General features: G+C 38.0%; 2 protein-coding genes across 3 annotated transcripts; one reads left to right on the top strand and one right to left on the bottom strand.

Moving 5' to 3' along the window:
• The first annotated feature begins 2,207 nt into the window (after positions 1 to 2,207).
• LOC113685633 (inactive alkaline ceramidase) lies at positions 2,208 to 9,087 on the top strand. The gene is made up of 5 exons (XM_027203162.2): positions 2,208 to 2,426; positions 2,565 to 2,605; positions 5,191 to 5,409; positions 5,988 to 6,125; positions 7,243 to 9,087. Exons 1-5 carry the CDS (start codon positions 2,334 to 2,336, stop codon positions 7,553 to 7,555), a joined length of 804 nt encoding a protein of 267 aa, XP_027058963.2. The 5' UTR covers positions 2,208 to 2,333; the 3' UTR covers positions 7,556 to 9,087.
• On the bottom strand, positions 8,827 to 16,411 carry LOC113685634 (poly(A) RNA polymerase GLD2). Of its 2 annotated transcripts, none has more exons than XM_027203163.2 (15): positions 16,318 to 16,411; positions 14,658 to 15,212; positions 13,974 to 14,088; positions 13,417 to 13,511; positions 13,243 to 13,315; positions 12,964 to 13,030; positions 12,736 to 12,772; positions 12,440 to 12,479; positions 11,740 to 11,868; positions 11,454 to 11,500; positions 11,137 to 11,210; positions 10,958 to 11,026; positions 10,383 to 10,468; positions 10,182 to 10,261; positions 8,827 to 9,743 (listed from the first exon to the last, which is right to left on the bottom strand). In XM_027203163.2, the coding sequence occupies exons 2-15, from the start codon at positions 15,195 to 15,197 to the stop codon at positions 9,690 to 9,692; spliced, it is 1,506 nt and encodes a 501-aa protein (XP_027058964.2). In that variant the 5' UTR covers positions 15,198 to 15,212; positions 16,318 to 16,411; the 3' UTR covers positions 8,827 to 9,689. The 2 variants fall into 2 exon arrangements, with proteins under 2 accessions (XP_027058964.2, XP_089061185.1); XM_089205059.1 differs by having other exon boundaries at positions 16,180 to 16,341.
• Positions 16,412 to 17,435: the final 1,024 nt, after the last annotated feature.

Genomic DNA, 17,435 nt, shown 5'->3' with positions numbered 1-17,435 from the left:
AAGGAAATTCTGTTGTTTACAAAAACTATACCTCAAGCTGATAACTGTGACCTTGGTGACAAGTGCACTGGCATTTCCACTTGCAGAGGGGCTGTTGTCAGGTTCATGGGGCCTTTTTTTTCTTGGGCTTTGTCTTAAATTAAAACAGCAAATTGGGCAACTTCCCTCTTTCACATAGGAATCATGAGTCAAAAACACACAACATTTACCTTTGTCACCTGGAAACTTTAATTGACGATCGTGTCTGTTTCTCGATTTCTTGAAACGTTCAAGCTTTAAAATACAGCATCGACACAGAGACGGTGGATGCATTTCTTCACTGTCGTTGCTAACATCTAACCCATCAACTGCTTGGAGCTCCTTAGAAAAAGTTACAGCAAGCTTCGGTTTATGTCTACTTGTTGCTGGATTTGTATCAAAAAAGTTCCCGCATCGCCGACAAAACGAAGCCAACTTTTCCTTGTGACACTTGACGTCCATCTTGGACGGAACACTCTTAAACCACCAACCTTTTTCGTGAAATTAAACTATGTTCACGCGTGTGCACAAAGTAAAGAAACCACTTACTTTCCTCCAGAGAAGTCCAAAAGCAATGTAAAAGCTCGAAACCTAACCGGCATGGACCGGCAAGGTCGTTAAAACACAGATAATTTTACCGTTTACAATCTTTCGATCTAGCTTCAGCTGAAAATTTGACGAAAGCTTAAAAAATCTAAAACAAACCTCGATCAACAGTCGAAGGAACTTTTTACACGAAAACAGCCACGCTGAATCGATTGGAAACAACTGCGCATGCTTATAAGGCTCCATTTCGCTTCCAGTCTCTTCGCGCATGAAAGACTCGCAAGCCACGCAGCGAAAAGGAAATTCGGCCGCGCGTCAAATAACAACAATGGAAGACTGAAACGAGCTAATTTGCATAAATGAATATTTATAAGGACTTTTCATAGTGACTCGTGGTATCTGATTGTGACAGGAACACAAATGTAGCATCTCCATTACGTCATGTCACGCAGATTACGCAAACCGGAAAGGCGTCACCCATGTTCCTTCAACGTTTCCTGTAACTCCAATTAATTCAATGTGGAATGTGGCGAAAACAATCGCTTTGGGAGACATATTTTAATTCAAGTCTTGAGACTGTTTGGTCTTGAGAGGGAAACACAAATAGGGTTTTAAATGCTCGTCATTTCCGTGCAGGTCGACACAAAGCGAGTATTTCGTCACGCAATCTTCGTTTCAACTTCAGCGGAGGGCTGATCAAAAGTCCAAAAATATACCAAAACCCACCAATAATAAGAGATTCAAAGAAAAAAGATCAGTATTTAACAGTTCAGCGACTGAACTGGTGTAGACACGTAAGGTCTTTTGAGAACCATTTGAAGAGTGCCTAAGAAGGCTTTGAGATCTGGGCCGGGGTGGTTTTGAGGTGCTAAAACCCCCACTGGCGTGGGAAGAGAGGGACTCGGATGCCCCCTGATCTGATTATTTCACAGCTAATGATGGTCTTAATTTTCATATTTCATTCGATCAAAGAGAGACACTCCCTTTAGTCAAATTGCAAATGAAGAACGAGATCACAACATTTTATAAAATTTTATAAAGAGGGATTGGACTCGGTCGGATCATCTGAAATTAAATGCAACCCATGTCGCCTAGAAATTTTTTTAAAAATTTTTTAAATAGGTACTATATTTATCTGTCGAATATAAAAGTAGTAGTGGTAATAATGATGATAATAATAATAATAATGATAATGATGATGTTTATAATAATAATAAAAAACTAAATTCACATTTTCAAGAGATTATGGACTGTTTATAATCTTTTGCATATTTCACATCCATCCACAAATAACTCAATACGCAATAAAATGATATTTCCTACTGGATCATCATTCAGACTCTACGAGGGTAAGATGCGATCGTAGTTTTTTCCTAAAATTACTAATTTGGAAGTGAGTTTTATATTAAAATCTAACCGTTAAAATTGAAGGTATTCAAAGATTCAAATTCAATTATTAAATTACTCATAAGAACTGTGATCGTGAATAGGCTATCCAGCTAAAAATTATTTTCAAAAAAGCGCAAGTTAGCCTCACAATTTTCCTGAGCAAGGCGCTTGAGGAAAAATGAGCGTATTTTGCCCACCCCACCACCGCAAGAACAGCCACCTGTTCGAAATCGGAAAGCTTTGTAGCCTCGCCCGGAATATTTCAGCCGGCCCGCCAGTTTTGTTTTGTTTAAGTCGCAAGGAAACAACGCACATGGTTAGGACAAAATTTTTCTACGAAATTCATAGACAGCAAATCCGGCATTCTATTACAAAGCAAGATGCTGGCGCATTTCGCACGAGGTAGTTCGGATGTGGATTGGTGTGAATCAAATTATGCCCATGTTACCTTCATCGCTGAATTTTATAACACGGTAAGGCAAATAAGCGATTTTGAGTTTACAATTGAAAGAGATGTCGGTTCTTAATTGTTTGAAAGCGATCCTAACGTCGCTTCTCTGAATACCATACCAAGCAAATGCGATGTTAACTGAGATATATTTTCAATTCAGGTCAGCAACGCTGTATTCCTAATTCTTCCGCCATTTTTTATGTGAGTACTTTTTTTTTTATAATCCTTCGTTTGCCGTCCTTCAATCATCTTTGTTTACTTTTATCTCTTAAAATACGTCTTTTCTTCTCGCACCTTTTTTAAGATCACCTGTCGATGTTATAATGTTTATTGCTAGGAAATCGTGTGAAATATTTAAGACCGCAAATATTCGACCTTAACTGAAACTAGAATTAGAAAGATCTACTAAATTTGCTGAAGGTTGCTTGCAGAAAAATGATTTTGCTCTCCTTGCGCTGAGAAAAAATTTTCATATTGACTTAACGTTACTCTCTTGAGAATGTCCACAATGAAACAAGATTAATTGTTTTGACTAAATCCAAAGTAAACATTGCTGAAAGATGTAATTTATTCGCAACTGACATGTTGAAGTTTCAGATCGAACGCCCAAACGATAAACTCTCTGTGAAAAATGACAAGACCCTAATCTTTTATTTCTTCTTATTTCTAGAACGATTTAAAATTTCCAGTGGACTTAATGAAAAAAAAACAAAACAAAACAAAATAAAAAGCAAAATAATTTAAAACGAAGGAATAAATACAGATCGTCAGTTTTAAAAGATATTCAGATTACTCGTGAGTAAAACTTATCAAAACGTAACAGGTAATCGAAAAGTACCTGGCAACCATGATTAGGAATTTGCATAACATAAAATCTACATGTCTAAGAGTAAGCGTTCAATAATAAAAGAAAAAATTTATAATATGGTGTCCGTTTCGTGAAACTTAAGTCAGGGAACGAGTAGAAACAATTTCGAAATTTTAATTCCGCTGATTTTTCCTACGAGGGAACAACCCATTACGTAAGTGTGGGAAATTTTTTTTTCCATGTTGCACGAATTCAGAATAATACCACCTGAAAGTTTCTCAGCGGTAAACAGCTGGGGTTAAAAGCATGTACTGCACACGGACTATTTTCATAGTAAGTTACTCAGCGTCTGAAATTTCTGCGTACCGCCAGCGGCACTTTAAAAAGCCGCCAGTTGAATGATAAGCGCATCGAGATCGCTTCAAAATTGAAAATTGCCGCCCACAAAACGTAGGCGAGAGTTATTAACCGCATTTGAAAATTCGCCGACACAACTTTTTTTTTTGTCCTTGAGCGATTCGTTTATTCGCTGGCGTTCATTATGTGAATAGAATTAATTAGTAAACCGCTTCGTGGTCTCTGCCGTATCGGTGTTAAAATTGACAGGTTCAGTCAGGCGGTAAACAACAAAAACAATATAACAGCATCGTGTTTGAGTGTTGAGGTTGCGGTTGAAGTAGCAGGCATGATGCTTTTCTTCTTCGAGATGAAATGGTTATAGAATAAGAGTGACGTCGAAATGTCCACATATCGACCAGGGAAGGGAGGCTAAACATTGAAAAATTTGCAAAATTGCAATACCATACTGGGCTAAGGTCGGCGGGAAAAAAAATTGGCAAAAGGAATAATCTTCTTCCAAAGCGTCAGCCACCACTGTTAGGCTGTTGTGGCAATAAATATTTCATTTTCAATTTAAATTTGTTGTAAACTTTACTGTGTTTGTAATAAATTATGTATGTTGAAGTCAGGTACGACAAATCCCAACGTATAGTGCAAACATGGAAACTTTTCACAAGGAGTGCGTTAAATCCGCGGAGAAAATAAAAAGCAGATTTATTTGGAAAAACATATGAACGCCTTTAGGCTTTATGTTGCACAACAGTGAGCGTGGGAAGCAGAAAAGCGCTTGCTTTGCTGAATATTCCCAGTGGGGGATAATTAGAACTTCGCGTCGATCTTTTATTTTCACTGAGTATGAGTGTCTGAAGACTGTTTCATTTTTTTTTTGTAATGAAAACAAAATTGGAATATAGTTTGACCCCAGACTACGTGTATCTAAAGAAATTCTGTCGGACCTACTTATCTCGCTAAAACGAAAAACTAATACTAAAATCAAATTCTCAGCACTCTTCGATTGGAAATTGTCAAACTAAATCCAAAACAAACGATGCAACCAGGAGCCAATCGGAGCAAAGTTCAACATCACGAAGAGCCAATGGGAACAAATGGAAAACGCACGTGAACATCATCAAGCGCGGGAATATGCCTGATTAGTCACATCACGATTGGTTTCAAAGCGCGTTTGGATCGAGTGTTGTAAACTAAGAGCCAGAGAAACCACAACTGGAATGCGCGAAATAGTTACATCTCGACTGGTTTTTAAATTAGAGAACATTTCACCACTGGACCGAGTGTCGTTAAATCAAATCCAAAGTAATCACAACAGCTAATCTGACCTGAAAAAAAACTCAAGTACCAATAAGGGCTCAAAATGAAAATAACTAAACTACTTGAGCCGCGGGAAAAGTACGGGTGACCAAGTTGCCCTTTGTTTTAGTTTTGAAACTGATTGGTTGAGTACGTCGCGTGTTTTCTGGACCAATCACACGACGATGTAGGGCAGAGCTAATGCAATTCCCAATTACTTTGGAGAGTGAATCCAAAATTGCTCTAATCCTGTTTTTGATTGGTTGCAAAATTGGTGCACAATTATTTGACGTCCCCTCAAAATTAAAACAACAATTTTGGTATTTTTTAGATACCTGTTTCGTCCGTACTCAAAGCATGTCTGCTCTGGGATCAATATCGTTTGGGTTTTGTTCGTCGTCATTGGATTGAGTTCAGCCTATTTTCACGCAACACTTAGTCTCGTGGGTCAACTTTTGGACGAACTTGCCATCCTGTGGGTTTTGATGGTAGCACTAGCCTTATGGACACCAAAATGGATGTTAGCTCTCAGTCCGTTTGGAGGAGACAGGTATTTGAACTCGTACAAGAGGCTAGGGCTGTGAGAAAAAGATATTTTGACACAAATAGCAGTTTTTCTTCTCCATTCCATTTCTTTCTTCTTTCTTTCTCTTTTTTTTTTCTAATTTTCTTTTGTTTATTTTAGCTCCTACATCAGTACCACCAGAAAACTATTTTTCGTTTTCTACCCATAACGTTTGGGCCATTTCAAACGTGTTAGTTTTGAATAAACTCTTCCAGCTTGAATGACCTTGAAGATCTTTCTCTCAAACGCACTCCAGAGAAGTGTTTTTCGCTTTAACCAAAAGTTGTCATCCTGTATATACCTTAAAGTGATCAAATACAGCACAGTGCATTCAGTGAGGAAGTGTGGCATTGTGGCAAAATATGGCTCATTTGAAGTTAAAGTCGCTTAGTTCATAATGGTTACGCGATATGTCAACTAATTTCGACGTTGATTGCAGTTGTTTCGGCCTCCCACTCCACATTTTATTGCTCCTTCTTTATCTCTCGTTTGCATTTTTTTTGTGCCGCATCTTCCGGGAAAGTACTGATATATATCATTATGCCGGTTTTGTTTATGCTTAGAGAAACATTCCAGTACGCTGTCCTTGGCTTGTCTTTGGTTTGTACGTGGTTAGGATTTATCTATCCTGTGGCAAATGCATTCGTTTTGATGGCGTTTGGAGCTCCATTTCTCTTCATGCTGTTTGCTGAACTTAAAAGGTGACTCATTTGCACAACTGACCGTAATTAACTGATTCAATTTAGCACCATCGTTACAGTAAGTGCCCCTCTGCCCTCTTAAATGAACGTCGAAGCTTAGTTTAGCACATTCTGCTGTTTCTCAAAAAAGAAATAAGCGCCCTGTCCCTAAGAAGTGCCCTGTTTCGAATAAACGCCCTTCTTAGAGGTACCATAAGTAATTAAGCACCTGGGCGCTAAATTGAATCATTACGGTACATGTGGGCTGCTTGACTCTAACAACTAAGAGTAACACCATAAAATTGACCGACAGGTTTCCTCGAGGCAGATTTAAATGAACACTCGAAAGATTCACTGTCTTTTTTGCTTCTGATTATAACTTTCATTGAGGTTGTTGAAGTGTCTTGCACGGTCACCGAAAACCGTCTTAACCCTTTAACCACTAAGAGTGACTGGAATCTAGTTTCTCCTCACTGTATCACCACTGAATCAAACACTAAGAGCATGAGAATAAAGGAAATGATCAGCGACTAAGGAGGGCTCTTGTTCATGTTAAACAACTTCTCCTTGTCAGCACCTTTTGAAATATGTAGAGAACAGTATGGAGAATATGCAAACTGATATTGGGGTATAAAGAGTTAAGGACGCTTACTACTAGACGACCTTTACGTGCAAAAAAGGTAAAGGGTGGCATATAGCATGGAGCGACTAGGAGTATCTCAACTTCCCCTTGGATGGGTTACCCCCTGTATTTTAGCAGGCTTCCCTGATAATTGTGGTGCACATATTTATACTCCTGGGTGGAGAGAGAGAGAGAGACACGGTGCGAGTAAAATGCATTACCCAGGATCACAGCATATTGACCCAGCTCGGTCTCGAACCCAGACCTCTTGACCAGTGAACACTGCGTCTCCCCTATGTAAACCTCACAATAGATTTACCAATCATTGATCCTCCATTGATAACATTGATATTCCATTGATCCTCCATCGATAACATTGCTCCTACATTGCTCCTTCATTGATAACAACCTACTTTTCTTTTAACCTCGCATGCTTGTTTCCTTTCTTTTTTTATTTTAATTTTTTTAATTAATTTTTTTTCAATTCTACCATTTTTCTCCCTCTGTACTTTGCAGATGTAAGGACTTGAAAGTTAAAAGATTAGGATTCGCATGTGTTGGATGGTGGTTTGTCGCTGTAGTTTTCTGGATAAATGATCGTGCATTCTGTGACGTATGGCGGTCTGTCTCTTTCCCATACCTTCACTGCGCATGGCATATTCTAATTTTTATTGCATGCTACACTGGTTGCGTTTTGGGTTCATACTTCTACGCTGCAACAGAGTTTCCTCAATTGCGCCCGGCTTTATCCTTCTGGCCTCGTTGGTCGTGCGAGTGGGGAGTTCCATATGTGATGTTAAAGGGAGTGCCAATGGAAGAAAATCCTTGACAAAATTCTATTATAGCGAGAACGAACTGGGCTCCAACTTGAAAGCTGCGGGTGAGAAAGACTGTTTGCTGCAAAATACTTTCCGCATTCGTTTCCCGCTCTGGTCTTGTATGTCTAGGAAATGAGAGTCCTATACATGTGCGTCGAGTACAAGGTGGTAACACATGTAGAAGAAAACTTTTGAGAAAAATTCTACTTGGCAGAAGACATTATCTTGGGCTCTTATATCTAATCTGCAACTGAGACTCCAAAGCTGCCTCCCGCCCTGTTCTTGCTGGTATAATGAACAAGGAGTTGCATACATGCACATCGTGTTAAATGCGGTACCATAGAGAAGGAAACTTCTGAAAAAAATTCTTCATCACAGAAGAAACTGTCCTATGTTCTTGCATCTGAGCTACAACCGAGTATCCATAGGTAAGCCTCGCTCTGTTCCCGCTGGTCTTGCGAATTAGTAGTCCTGTACATGATACCCTGGGAAGTAAACTATTGAGAGAAAGCTGTTATTTAGCTGCGGCGAATTTTTCATAGTTAAACCTCGCTCCGTTGCTGCTGGTCGAGCGAATGACGAGTCCTATACATGTTTATCACGCTGGGGTTGGTACCACAAAAAAGAAACCTCTGAACAAACTCTAAATGGCAGAAGACACGTTATCCTGAGGACCGTCTCTCGAACGTCCCAATAGTTCCCGAAAAAGCTTCTTTTTGCTCGCCGTCCCAGCGTTCAAGATCGAGATACAAATTACATTGAAATTCAAGCAATTAAAAATACCCAGGAACGATTCAAATTGGGCTGTTATTTGAGCTAAATCAGCACTTCTGTTCCCAAGATACAGGTTTTACAAAATTGGTTTTAAGCCCTTTAAAGAGTGAAGGGTTTCGAGAAACGAGCCCTCCAAACTCTTATGTTTAAGCTGCCACAGAGTTGCCTCAGTTACGTCCAGCTAAAGTATTACAAACCAGCAAGAGAACACAAACCGATGTTGGCGCTTACAAATTGTCGAGCGACACAAACGCTTTTCATGGGCAAGGCAACTTTGTGCGCAGACGAGGTGGATGGATAATATTTCTGCAAACTACATGCGTATACATCTACAGGGTGTAGGCTACTACATTAAAAGAAAAAAGACAAACAAACAAAAAGAAACATTGAAGACAATGGTGGCTACATCCAGGTTTGAACTATCAAGAGCGCCCATCAAAGGTACCACCATCACGTTGTGGGTGCTGCTCAAAGGAAAAAAAATATTCAAATGTGCGGAGACTGTGGGTAGATTGACTAACACATTTTAATTCCACGATATCATTAAATATCATATACACTTCATTAACTAAATTATAATATGTAATTTATATATAAAAAACTCTGTGTCGTACTCTTAGATAAATAGGAGGGGTCTAAAAATTCATATCATGTATCGTTTCTCTAAACTCTGAGGCTTTAGTCACGACTCAAACGCTATAATGCTCGTCACGATTCAAAGAAATGTGGAAAACATTTTAAGAATGTGAATAAAATTTGGAGATGGTGAGGCAGTGTCATTTTCAGACCCATAAACGCAGTTCAACATGGCGCAGTAGCTTCGGTCGCCATTAAAATTTAACTACGATATACATATATATCAAGCTTAGTGGTGATCGTTTATCATTAAATGCAATGATAGGAAAGTTTTACAAATCTGCACTTGTTAATCAAACGCAATGGTAACCGAACGTTATCAAAAACGTTCCACGTTTCATAAAAAAAACCCTTCTTGAATTTGTTTTTGCTCATACGCGTGTGTACTGGAAATCTTAGGTACAACAAAAAGAGCAGCGAGACGAATTCCTCTCCAAATTCTAACGAGTAAGCTGTATATACAAGATTGAAACTAAAACCACGTACGGTGCTCCCTTTGAAGAATGTTGAACGTCGAAGGCAGTTGGAGATGTGTATTTCCTTATCCATAGCGCACCTTCTACTCTAACAAGAAGACATATGAGAGTTGGTGTAGGTCTTGTCATGATAAGCCAGGTTTGCCGAGGTCGAGGTTGTCCAAGCCGGCAATCGCGCCGTCTTATCTTATACTCGTGTTCAATTTTGCATTGCATGACAAAAATGGCCATTCGCGAGGTTTTACATTCAATGGTTTGGTTAGGTAACCTTGATACTCTCCAGACTTGGTGATATATTGAGTGTATGCCACGTCTGCAATAAAACCAGTGAGCACGAATTATTAGCTCGTTACAAAACCGCGCGAACACCCCTATTAAGCTACTGTGCACTGTAAATTCGAGATCATCTATGAATTTATGTGCAATAACGACTGAACGGTTTCAGACAAAAAACGGTGATGCGTGAAATTTAGTAATCAACATCCATTTCCTCTTTTTTTGTTTCTTCACGTCATTTATAGCGTGCACAACTGACAGTTTTGCGTACACTTTAACGCTATGTGTAAACTTCGTGATGAGCAAGAAGGCCGCAAGGGGCTTTAAAACTAGCCTTCGACCCCAGCCTCTTGCAGCTTTGCCGTTCATCGCTTTAGCGCATAATAAACCGCCAGCGACGCAGAATGCGACATTTAGATTATGGACACGTTTTGAAACGTCATATGATCGAAACTATTTTCCAAATTGCACTTACCAGCCTGAATTTCATTTTGATGTTTTCGAATTTTTCAACACTGCAGACAGCTTTGGCGACATTATTTCCATCAAATGGTTCTGTAATAAATCAAGAAAAAGGTATTACTTATTAAAGCTAATTGGGAAAAGACATACAAAGCTAACTGTTTCCCTCGCAATAAGACATTAAATGCGTATTGTGTAGGGAAAAAAAACTCACCTTCTACACAAACCAACTTCCTTTTACGTTGCGAGTCTCGTGGATAAGCAGCACCAAGTGCAATGGAAATATAATCAGTACTCCAGCTAAGAAGGAAATAAAAGTGAATGTAAGACCTCCACCACCCTTTCACTCCAAAGGTTGCAATACTAAGTCTCCTTACTGTCTGGCGTACGATTCTAACGATGTTATTTCAGAGAATTTGGTATTGGATCAACTAACAATCCCTTGATTGATATTTTTCTATATTCTCATCACCTGTCAGCTTGATATTAAAAATTTCGTATTGGTCACCTATGGGGTTTAAGAATTAAGACGAGTTTAAAAGATGTCACTGTCTAAAGGAAGTAAGATTCTAAAAAAACTGTGGTGCTGCGTCGGTGGAGAGTATAGCAAGGCCATCTGGGTATTATCAACTAGGTTTATAACGTAAATTGGCCACCGTTAAGAGTTTCAAAGCTAAAACTCTAAAGGGTAAAAACTCTTACGTTATCAACTGAGTTGATAATACCAAATTTCAAATGTCACTGTATGTTTTGTTTCTGATCAGCACGAACAGAGCATTAAAATCATACCTAAAATCCGCAGCATAGTATTTGAAGAATCCAATAAATAACTCTCCTATAGATTGTCTGTTCTCTGATCTGTGAATCATCAGGCACAATTAGTATTAGGAGCAAAAAATATTGCTATGTTACTGTGGACACAATTGGATCGCCAGAATAATGCAGAAGGAAACGTGATGTTAACTTACTGGTTGCAGACCATATGTTTACACGGATTCAGGTTTAAAAGGCTTGAGAAATCGCTTGTGTATCTGAACAATGCCTGTTAACCAAAACGAAAAAAAAATATATTACATTTTATCAAAAAATACAACATACATACATACATATCAAAATATTTCTCATGTCTCTCTTGTTATCATGCATCTTATTTTATCATGCATATGCTACTCATTTCTTAGCCAAGATCTGGTTGTTAATTTAATAACTTGATATGATGACAACCAATTTAGGTTATCCTGCAATTTATATAAAAAAGGTGTGCATGAGCACATGCTGTACTTACTGGATATTGCCTTTGTAAGACAGGAACTACAGCAGGTTTACAAACACCTTATGAACAAACAAAAAAATGCATTGCATACAAAAATTATTCTTGAATAAATACACCAACTACATTTCACTGCCCCCCTTCCCAAATCATTAACTCCTGGATATGCTCATATACATGTACTATGTACACATATGCATGTCAGGGGAGCCTGCTTTTACTCATAATCCCTCACTAAGAAGTAAAAAAAAGCAAAACTTACAATAACTAAACTTCAGGTTGGTAACATTGTCAAACATACCTTGTAGATAGTGAATGACCATCAGAGCAAGAGCATAGCTAGAGAGTGTACCCAAGCTAGCATCATTGATGTTGTGTGTTTTGGCCCACCTCTTCACCAACATCACCAGTGGCTGGACACGATAATCCACTGATGTAAAAAGAAATAAAGAAATAAATAACTACCTAGTGTATAATAATACTTTAATAAGTATAAATGTATACATCAAAACCCTTTGATCCCTCTGAGTGACCAACATATTATTTCTCCTTACAGTATCACCCCTGAATCAACCATTGAGGTCATGAGAAAGAAGGAAATGATCATGGATTGAGAAAGCTCGTAGGTATTCAACAAATTCTCCTTATCAGTACTAGAGAAAATTTACAGAGAACAGTTTGGAAAATATGACCATTGATATTAGGACTAAAGGCACTAAGTAAAAAGACAAATTAATGTGGCAAAGTGCACACGTTTTTCATTTACATGTTTCATTACAAGATGTACTACATGCGAGGGTCACTATGCACATGATGACATAATAACTGTTAAAACAACCTCCAATGATCTTTGATTCAGTCCATATTAGACAAACAAAAAATAGGAAATGTGTCAGAGAGCCTGATCTTACAGAATTTATTTTAACACAAAAGTTTAAACCATGCGAGAAAGTCATTGAAAATTCCCATTTGAGACAACCATTGAGAAAGTAAAGACTTGCCTTCACAGTAAGCTCTGAGCAAGTGGGTGTTCCTCAAACCCTGAAAATAGAATAAACTGTATGTCATAATAAGAAGACTCAAGAAACAGGTCTAAAAGTTTGTCTTGAGTATACAGTCTAAAGGGAATGCTGAAATACCAAACAAAAATGAAACCTAGATTTCATTTCAGCTAGCATTTATATTACGCAAGCCAATCTTAATGACAAAACTGCAACATGATTCCATTTCCTCTGGTCATTATCACAAAAAAATTAATTACTTAAAGACTAAAAAAGAAAACAAACAAATAACTTACTACAATATTATTAATGTTGATGTCACACTCACAGCCACTATGGAAGGATAAGAAACAGAAGAAAAATTTGTTGTTTGTCTATAATGATATCAGCAGCTATTGATTGAAAGCTAAATCTTCTCTGGATGAGGGTTAGCTTGTAAAACAGAAGTGTATAATATGTACACTGTATTTTGGACCCTCAGTATAAACATGTACTAACTTGTTATAAGCGTACAGAGCTCTTACCTGATCATATCCTTGAATTTCAAAATTGGTACACTTGCAGGAATAACTGCACATCTACTAAGAAAAGCTGTTGAACAATTCCAATATGTGAACTGTCAAGAACTATTTGCATACAAGAGATACAGGTACAGTATGATCCCATTTTACAAAATAATGAGGCAGTTTCATGATGCTTTTGTTGACAATGACACATACAAGTAGGAAAGCTGCAAGAATGGTGACATATCATACAAAAAATGTTTTTAACTCCTATAGGAGACTGTGTATTTGATAACTCACTGTTTTTAGGGTCATTGTCCAATACTCTCTGAATTTTCCTCAAAATTGGCAGAGCTTCTTTCCGGTTATTTGACTACAATCAAATTGGATTCACAACAATTTATTAGAAAGGAACTTAAGAGAAGAATATCATAAGAGAAACTTAAAACCACACATTCATTTACATGATCTCACCTGCTGTAGATGTTTTAAAATCAAACAGAAATCAGCATCACTAGTATTACCACCAAAGCCATTGCTTGACGAGCCACAAAGATGTAAAGAACAACCTGGAAAAGAGAACAGGCTCAAAATTGATCTTAACTTAACTCTTTCTTACCCAAGATCTACATAACAATTCACCCTATTACTTATCATAAATTTGTTTAATTGCAGCTCTGACAATTTGTTTTCTAATCAAATAGTATCCTCATCACCTTACTACTAGAAGGTGTGTTGATCAGGTGAGGAATTTCTGGCTTATTACCAAGATTAATAAATAAAATTTATTCCCTGTTTTGTGAAATGTCTTGATCAAAAAACTTACAACATGAAAAGCTAAAAGTAGAACAGGCTTTCAAATAAGTGTACACCACCCAGTACCAAGAAAAAGTGCAAACAAAGACTACTACTCAAAAACCTCAATCTCATAGGGGGGCTTGTTAGAAACTTCATTCCCTAAAGAGGGGGAGAATCCATTACATATGAAATTTACAGTAAATACAGTGGAAAGTCCAGTAATGTACATATACCTGGAAAAAATGGTGACAAAGTTCTTTCTAGAAAAGATTTCAACTTTAATTTCTTTTGTAGAGTCTCAACAGTTTGCACACATTTCAAGGTTTCCTCTTGTATCTCTTGGGTAAGCTGAAACAAGAAAAATCATTACTGCCAACCACTAAAGGGTTTTTTTGTTAACATTGTGGTGTATGACCCATAATGTGTGTCATAGGGGATCGTTTCACTATTCAGTATATAAATCTCTGTTGAGTTTTCACATCTTACTCAAATTTTGGGTACAGAACAACCCCGTATGCTACAAATATGAAAGTGTTGGGCTGTTGGGATATCTATTAAACTGCATGTATTTTCTACCTTGTTTACAGAGCAACAGCATCAAAAAACTTTTTTTCTTTCAATTATTATACATGTAAGTTAGAGTTTAAGATGCTGTACAGGTGTAGCTTCAATAATTAGGTTTTAATTTCATTCTGATCGCTTAAACTTCACGAGGTTCAACACAATTGAATTGTGAAAAATTTGTCTCTCACCACAAAATTTCTGCTTAGCCAGTGAGTTGTGAATTGTTATGGCACTACATACCTGCCTGTATACATGTACACTGTAACTTCACAAATGCATAAATCCCAATTAAATAACCCTAATTTAGTGAACAATAATTAGGTTGTCACTCACACTCCAAGCAAAATACTTACTGTTTCCAGGGTAAACACAGGGGGTTCTACTTCAAACTGCTGAAATCTTAATGACCTAGCAGTATTATTACATGTTGCTTGGGAGGTACTGTAATATCTTTTCACTCGTTTGGTTATGACTTCATCTTGAAAGTCTGGAGTTACAGTGGAGTGATGACGACGTTTAGGTGGTCTTCTCCCAATACTTTCTCTACTCAAGCTGTTCAGTGTCTTCCCATGACTTAAGCTTATTGTTCTTTGCTCATTAGTGACATTCACACTGATTCCTGCGTGATCTGAAGAAGTTGCTGTGCTTGTACATTTAGAGGTTGAAGAATTAGAGTTCGTGCTGCTTCTGTCATTATACAGAGCATAATTGTTTGACTTATATTCTGTTGGTCTAATAACTGTAGATTGCTTTGGGGTTTTCCGGGTGAATGCAGGTAGATCACTATCCTTAGGCTTCGGAAGGTATTTCTCAAGATCCACGAATGATGGAGAGTATACTGACTGTCTCTGCCAGTACTGCCCATTTCTTTTGCCTTTACCAAAGTTTGCCATTGTCTTGATTACATTCTAACAAAAAGCAGAACTAATTATCAGTTATTTACATTTAAGTGATATGTTTTTGCATGCAGAACAGTGCTTGCATGCATGCCCCACATATTTAACAAAATGCTTAGATTTCCCTTGCTCTAAATACATGTATCATTGCAGTTAGTTAATTATTGATCACATGGCCTTGAACAAATTTTGTTTCCTCTTGAGTTTTGATGTGTCAAAGTTTTTCTCAGGAACCCCTGACACGACAACCAAAAACAAAAAAAACAAAAAAACTTACTGTTTCCCTTACATGGCATGCTTAAAAGTTACTTACCATCCTCATAAAGAAATTAATACAATTAACCAAATGTTCTTGCTCTACTGATCACCTTTGAAATCATATTTCAACAATAACTTGCCTCAGCCTCTTTGACAAGTAATATTAATTAAACGACGAACTGGTCTTTATCTCTAGGATGTAAACATTTCTTGTAATTTCACCAAGTTTTTTACCTTAAATGTATCAATATAGCATGTTAGTACATGAGTCATATTCAAGTTTTCAAGGGTATGTGGAAATATAAAAATTTCAGTTTCTCAAGCCTTTGAACCCTAAGAGTGACCAGCATCTAGTTTCTCTTTACAATAATACTGTTGAATCATTCATGTAAGATCATGAGAATAAGGGAAATGATCACCAACTTAAGAAGCTCGATTGTTAAACAAATTCTCCTTGTCAGTAACTTAGGAAATGTACAGATAACGGCAAGGAGATTATGCATACTGATGTTAAGGTGTAAAGGATTAAGGACGTGGAATATGTGTAAGAGTAATTTTCAATACAATGAAATGATTCTTCAGTTTGCACAACTGTAAAACTACACATACAGTGTGGAAGACATGTGGTGAGCTAGACCATTTGGTTTAATACACAGAAAAGTAAGAAGGTGAGCACGATTTCAGACTTGCATGCTCTCTTATAGCATGAGTAAACACTTACGACTTGATGAACACAACGAAGGTTAACGTTAAAGGCATGTCAGAATTTTTCGACGAACAAAGCCCTGTAATAAAGGCAGCACTACCTGACACTTACATCTGATATTTGCATTTCACCTACACTAATCTATATTCTTACCTCATTACGCGACAAAAACTAGATGAAAACTACCTGCAGCCATATCAACTTTCAATGCGCGTGTAATGTTTGACAAAATACCGCTGGCGCAATGTACAGTCTGAAGCAGGGAACGGAACCTCTAAACGAGGCTACGACCAGGGGTGCACTTAGGGGCCTGGGATGGAACGAAAGAGAACTGAAAGGACTCAAACGGCGATTTAAAAATTCTCTGTCGACAATGATTGTGCGCTGCTTTACTTGGAACAACGTTGAAGAGAAAAGGAGGCCAGCGAGCCCATCTTACGTGAAATTTTATGGTATGGGGCGTAAAACCCAGAGACTGGTCGAGACTCAACGGTTTCACCTTTGCTCACCGGCGGAAAGTTGAGTTTAAGTTATTACTTTTATATTTACCTTCCTTTTAGCAGATTATGTTGAGACTCAAAAGAAAAAAAAGGAAAAAAGGGAGTCAGTCAGTCGGGCAGTGTTTTTATAGCAATTAGCAGAAAAATCAGACAAGCGAGCGCTGTGGAGAAGCGAAGAGAAAAGGGAATTTAACCAACCACTCCTAAAATATCCAACAAATGAAACTCAAAACGAAAAAAAGTTGTCAAGGTGGTGGCTCGTGACGTCCAAGTAAAATGATTTTGAGCTTCTATAACCTAGAAAGAAGCACTTCCTTCATGATCGATCTCGTTATGACAAAGGAAAATTGAAACGTTATTTAGAATGGCTTTATGTGCCTTTTTTAAACTTCCAATCCCAATTCCACCGCTGGTAAGATCCCTATCCTTCGCATATTTTCATCCCTCTCGACTAAAGCCTCCCTGATCATTTGATTTCGGGCCTCGGCGCCGCGGTAGCCTAGTCGAGCCTATCGATCAGTCACCGCTTTCTGAGGAAAGGTAAGGAGGAAAAGAAATTTATCTCAAGAGAGTAATCAAAAGGAACGAAGAAGGCGAGGGGGGGGGGGGGGGGGTGGGCATTATCCTTCTTCTTCCTTGCCCCCACTAACGCTGAGTCAAACGCGGCGATTAAGGAACTTAAGGCTCGTTAACATGCTGCCAATTGAAACGCAACAAGAGTGACGCAGGTTCCTGCGGTACGAGCTTGAGAACAAAATCAACTTGCAAATT

The sequence above is a fragment of the Pocillopora damicornis genome, chromosome 4, assembly GCF_964200805.1.
Source record: "Pocillopora damicornis chromosome 4, jaPocDami1.2, whole genome shotgun sequence".
NCBI classification, from domain to species: Eukaryota; Metazoa; Cnidaria; class Anthozoa; order Scleractinia; family Pocilloporidae; genus Pocillopora; species Pocillopora damicornis.
The sequence above is the reverse complement of the archived record's forward strand: the minus strand, read 5'-3'. Positions and strand labels throughout refer to the sequence as shown.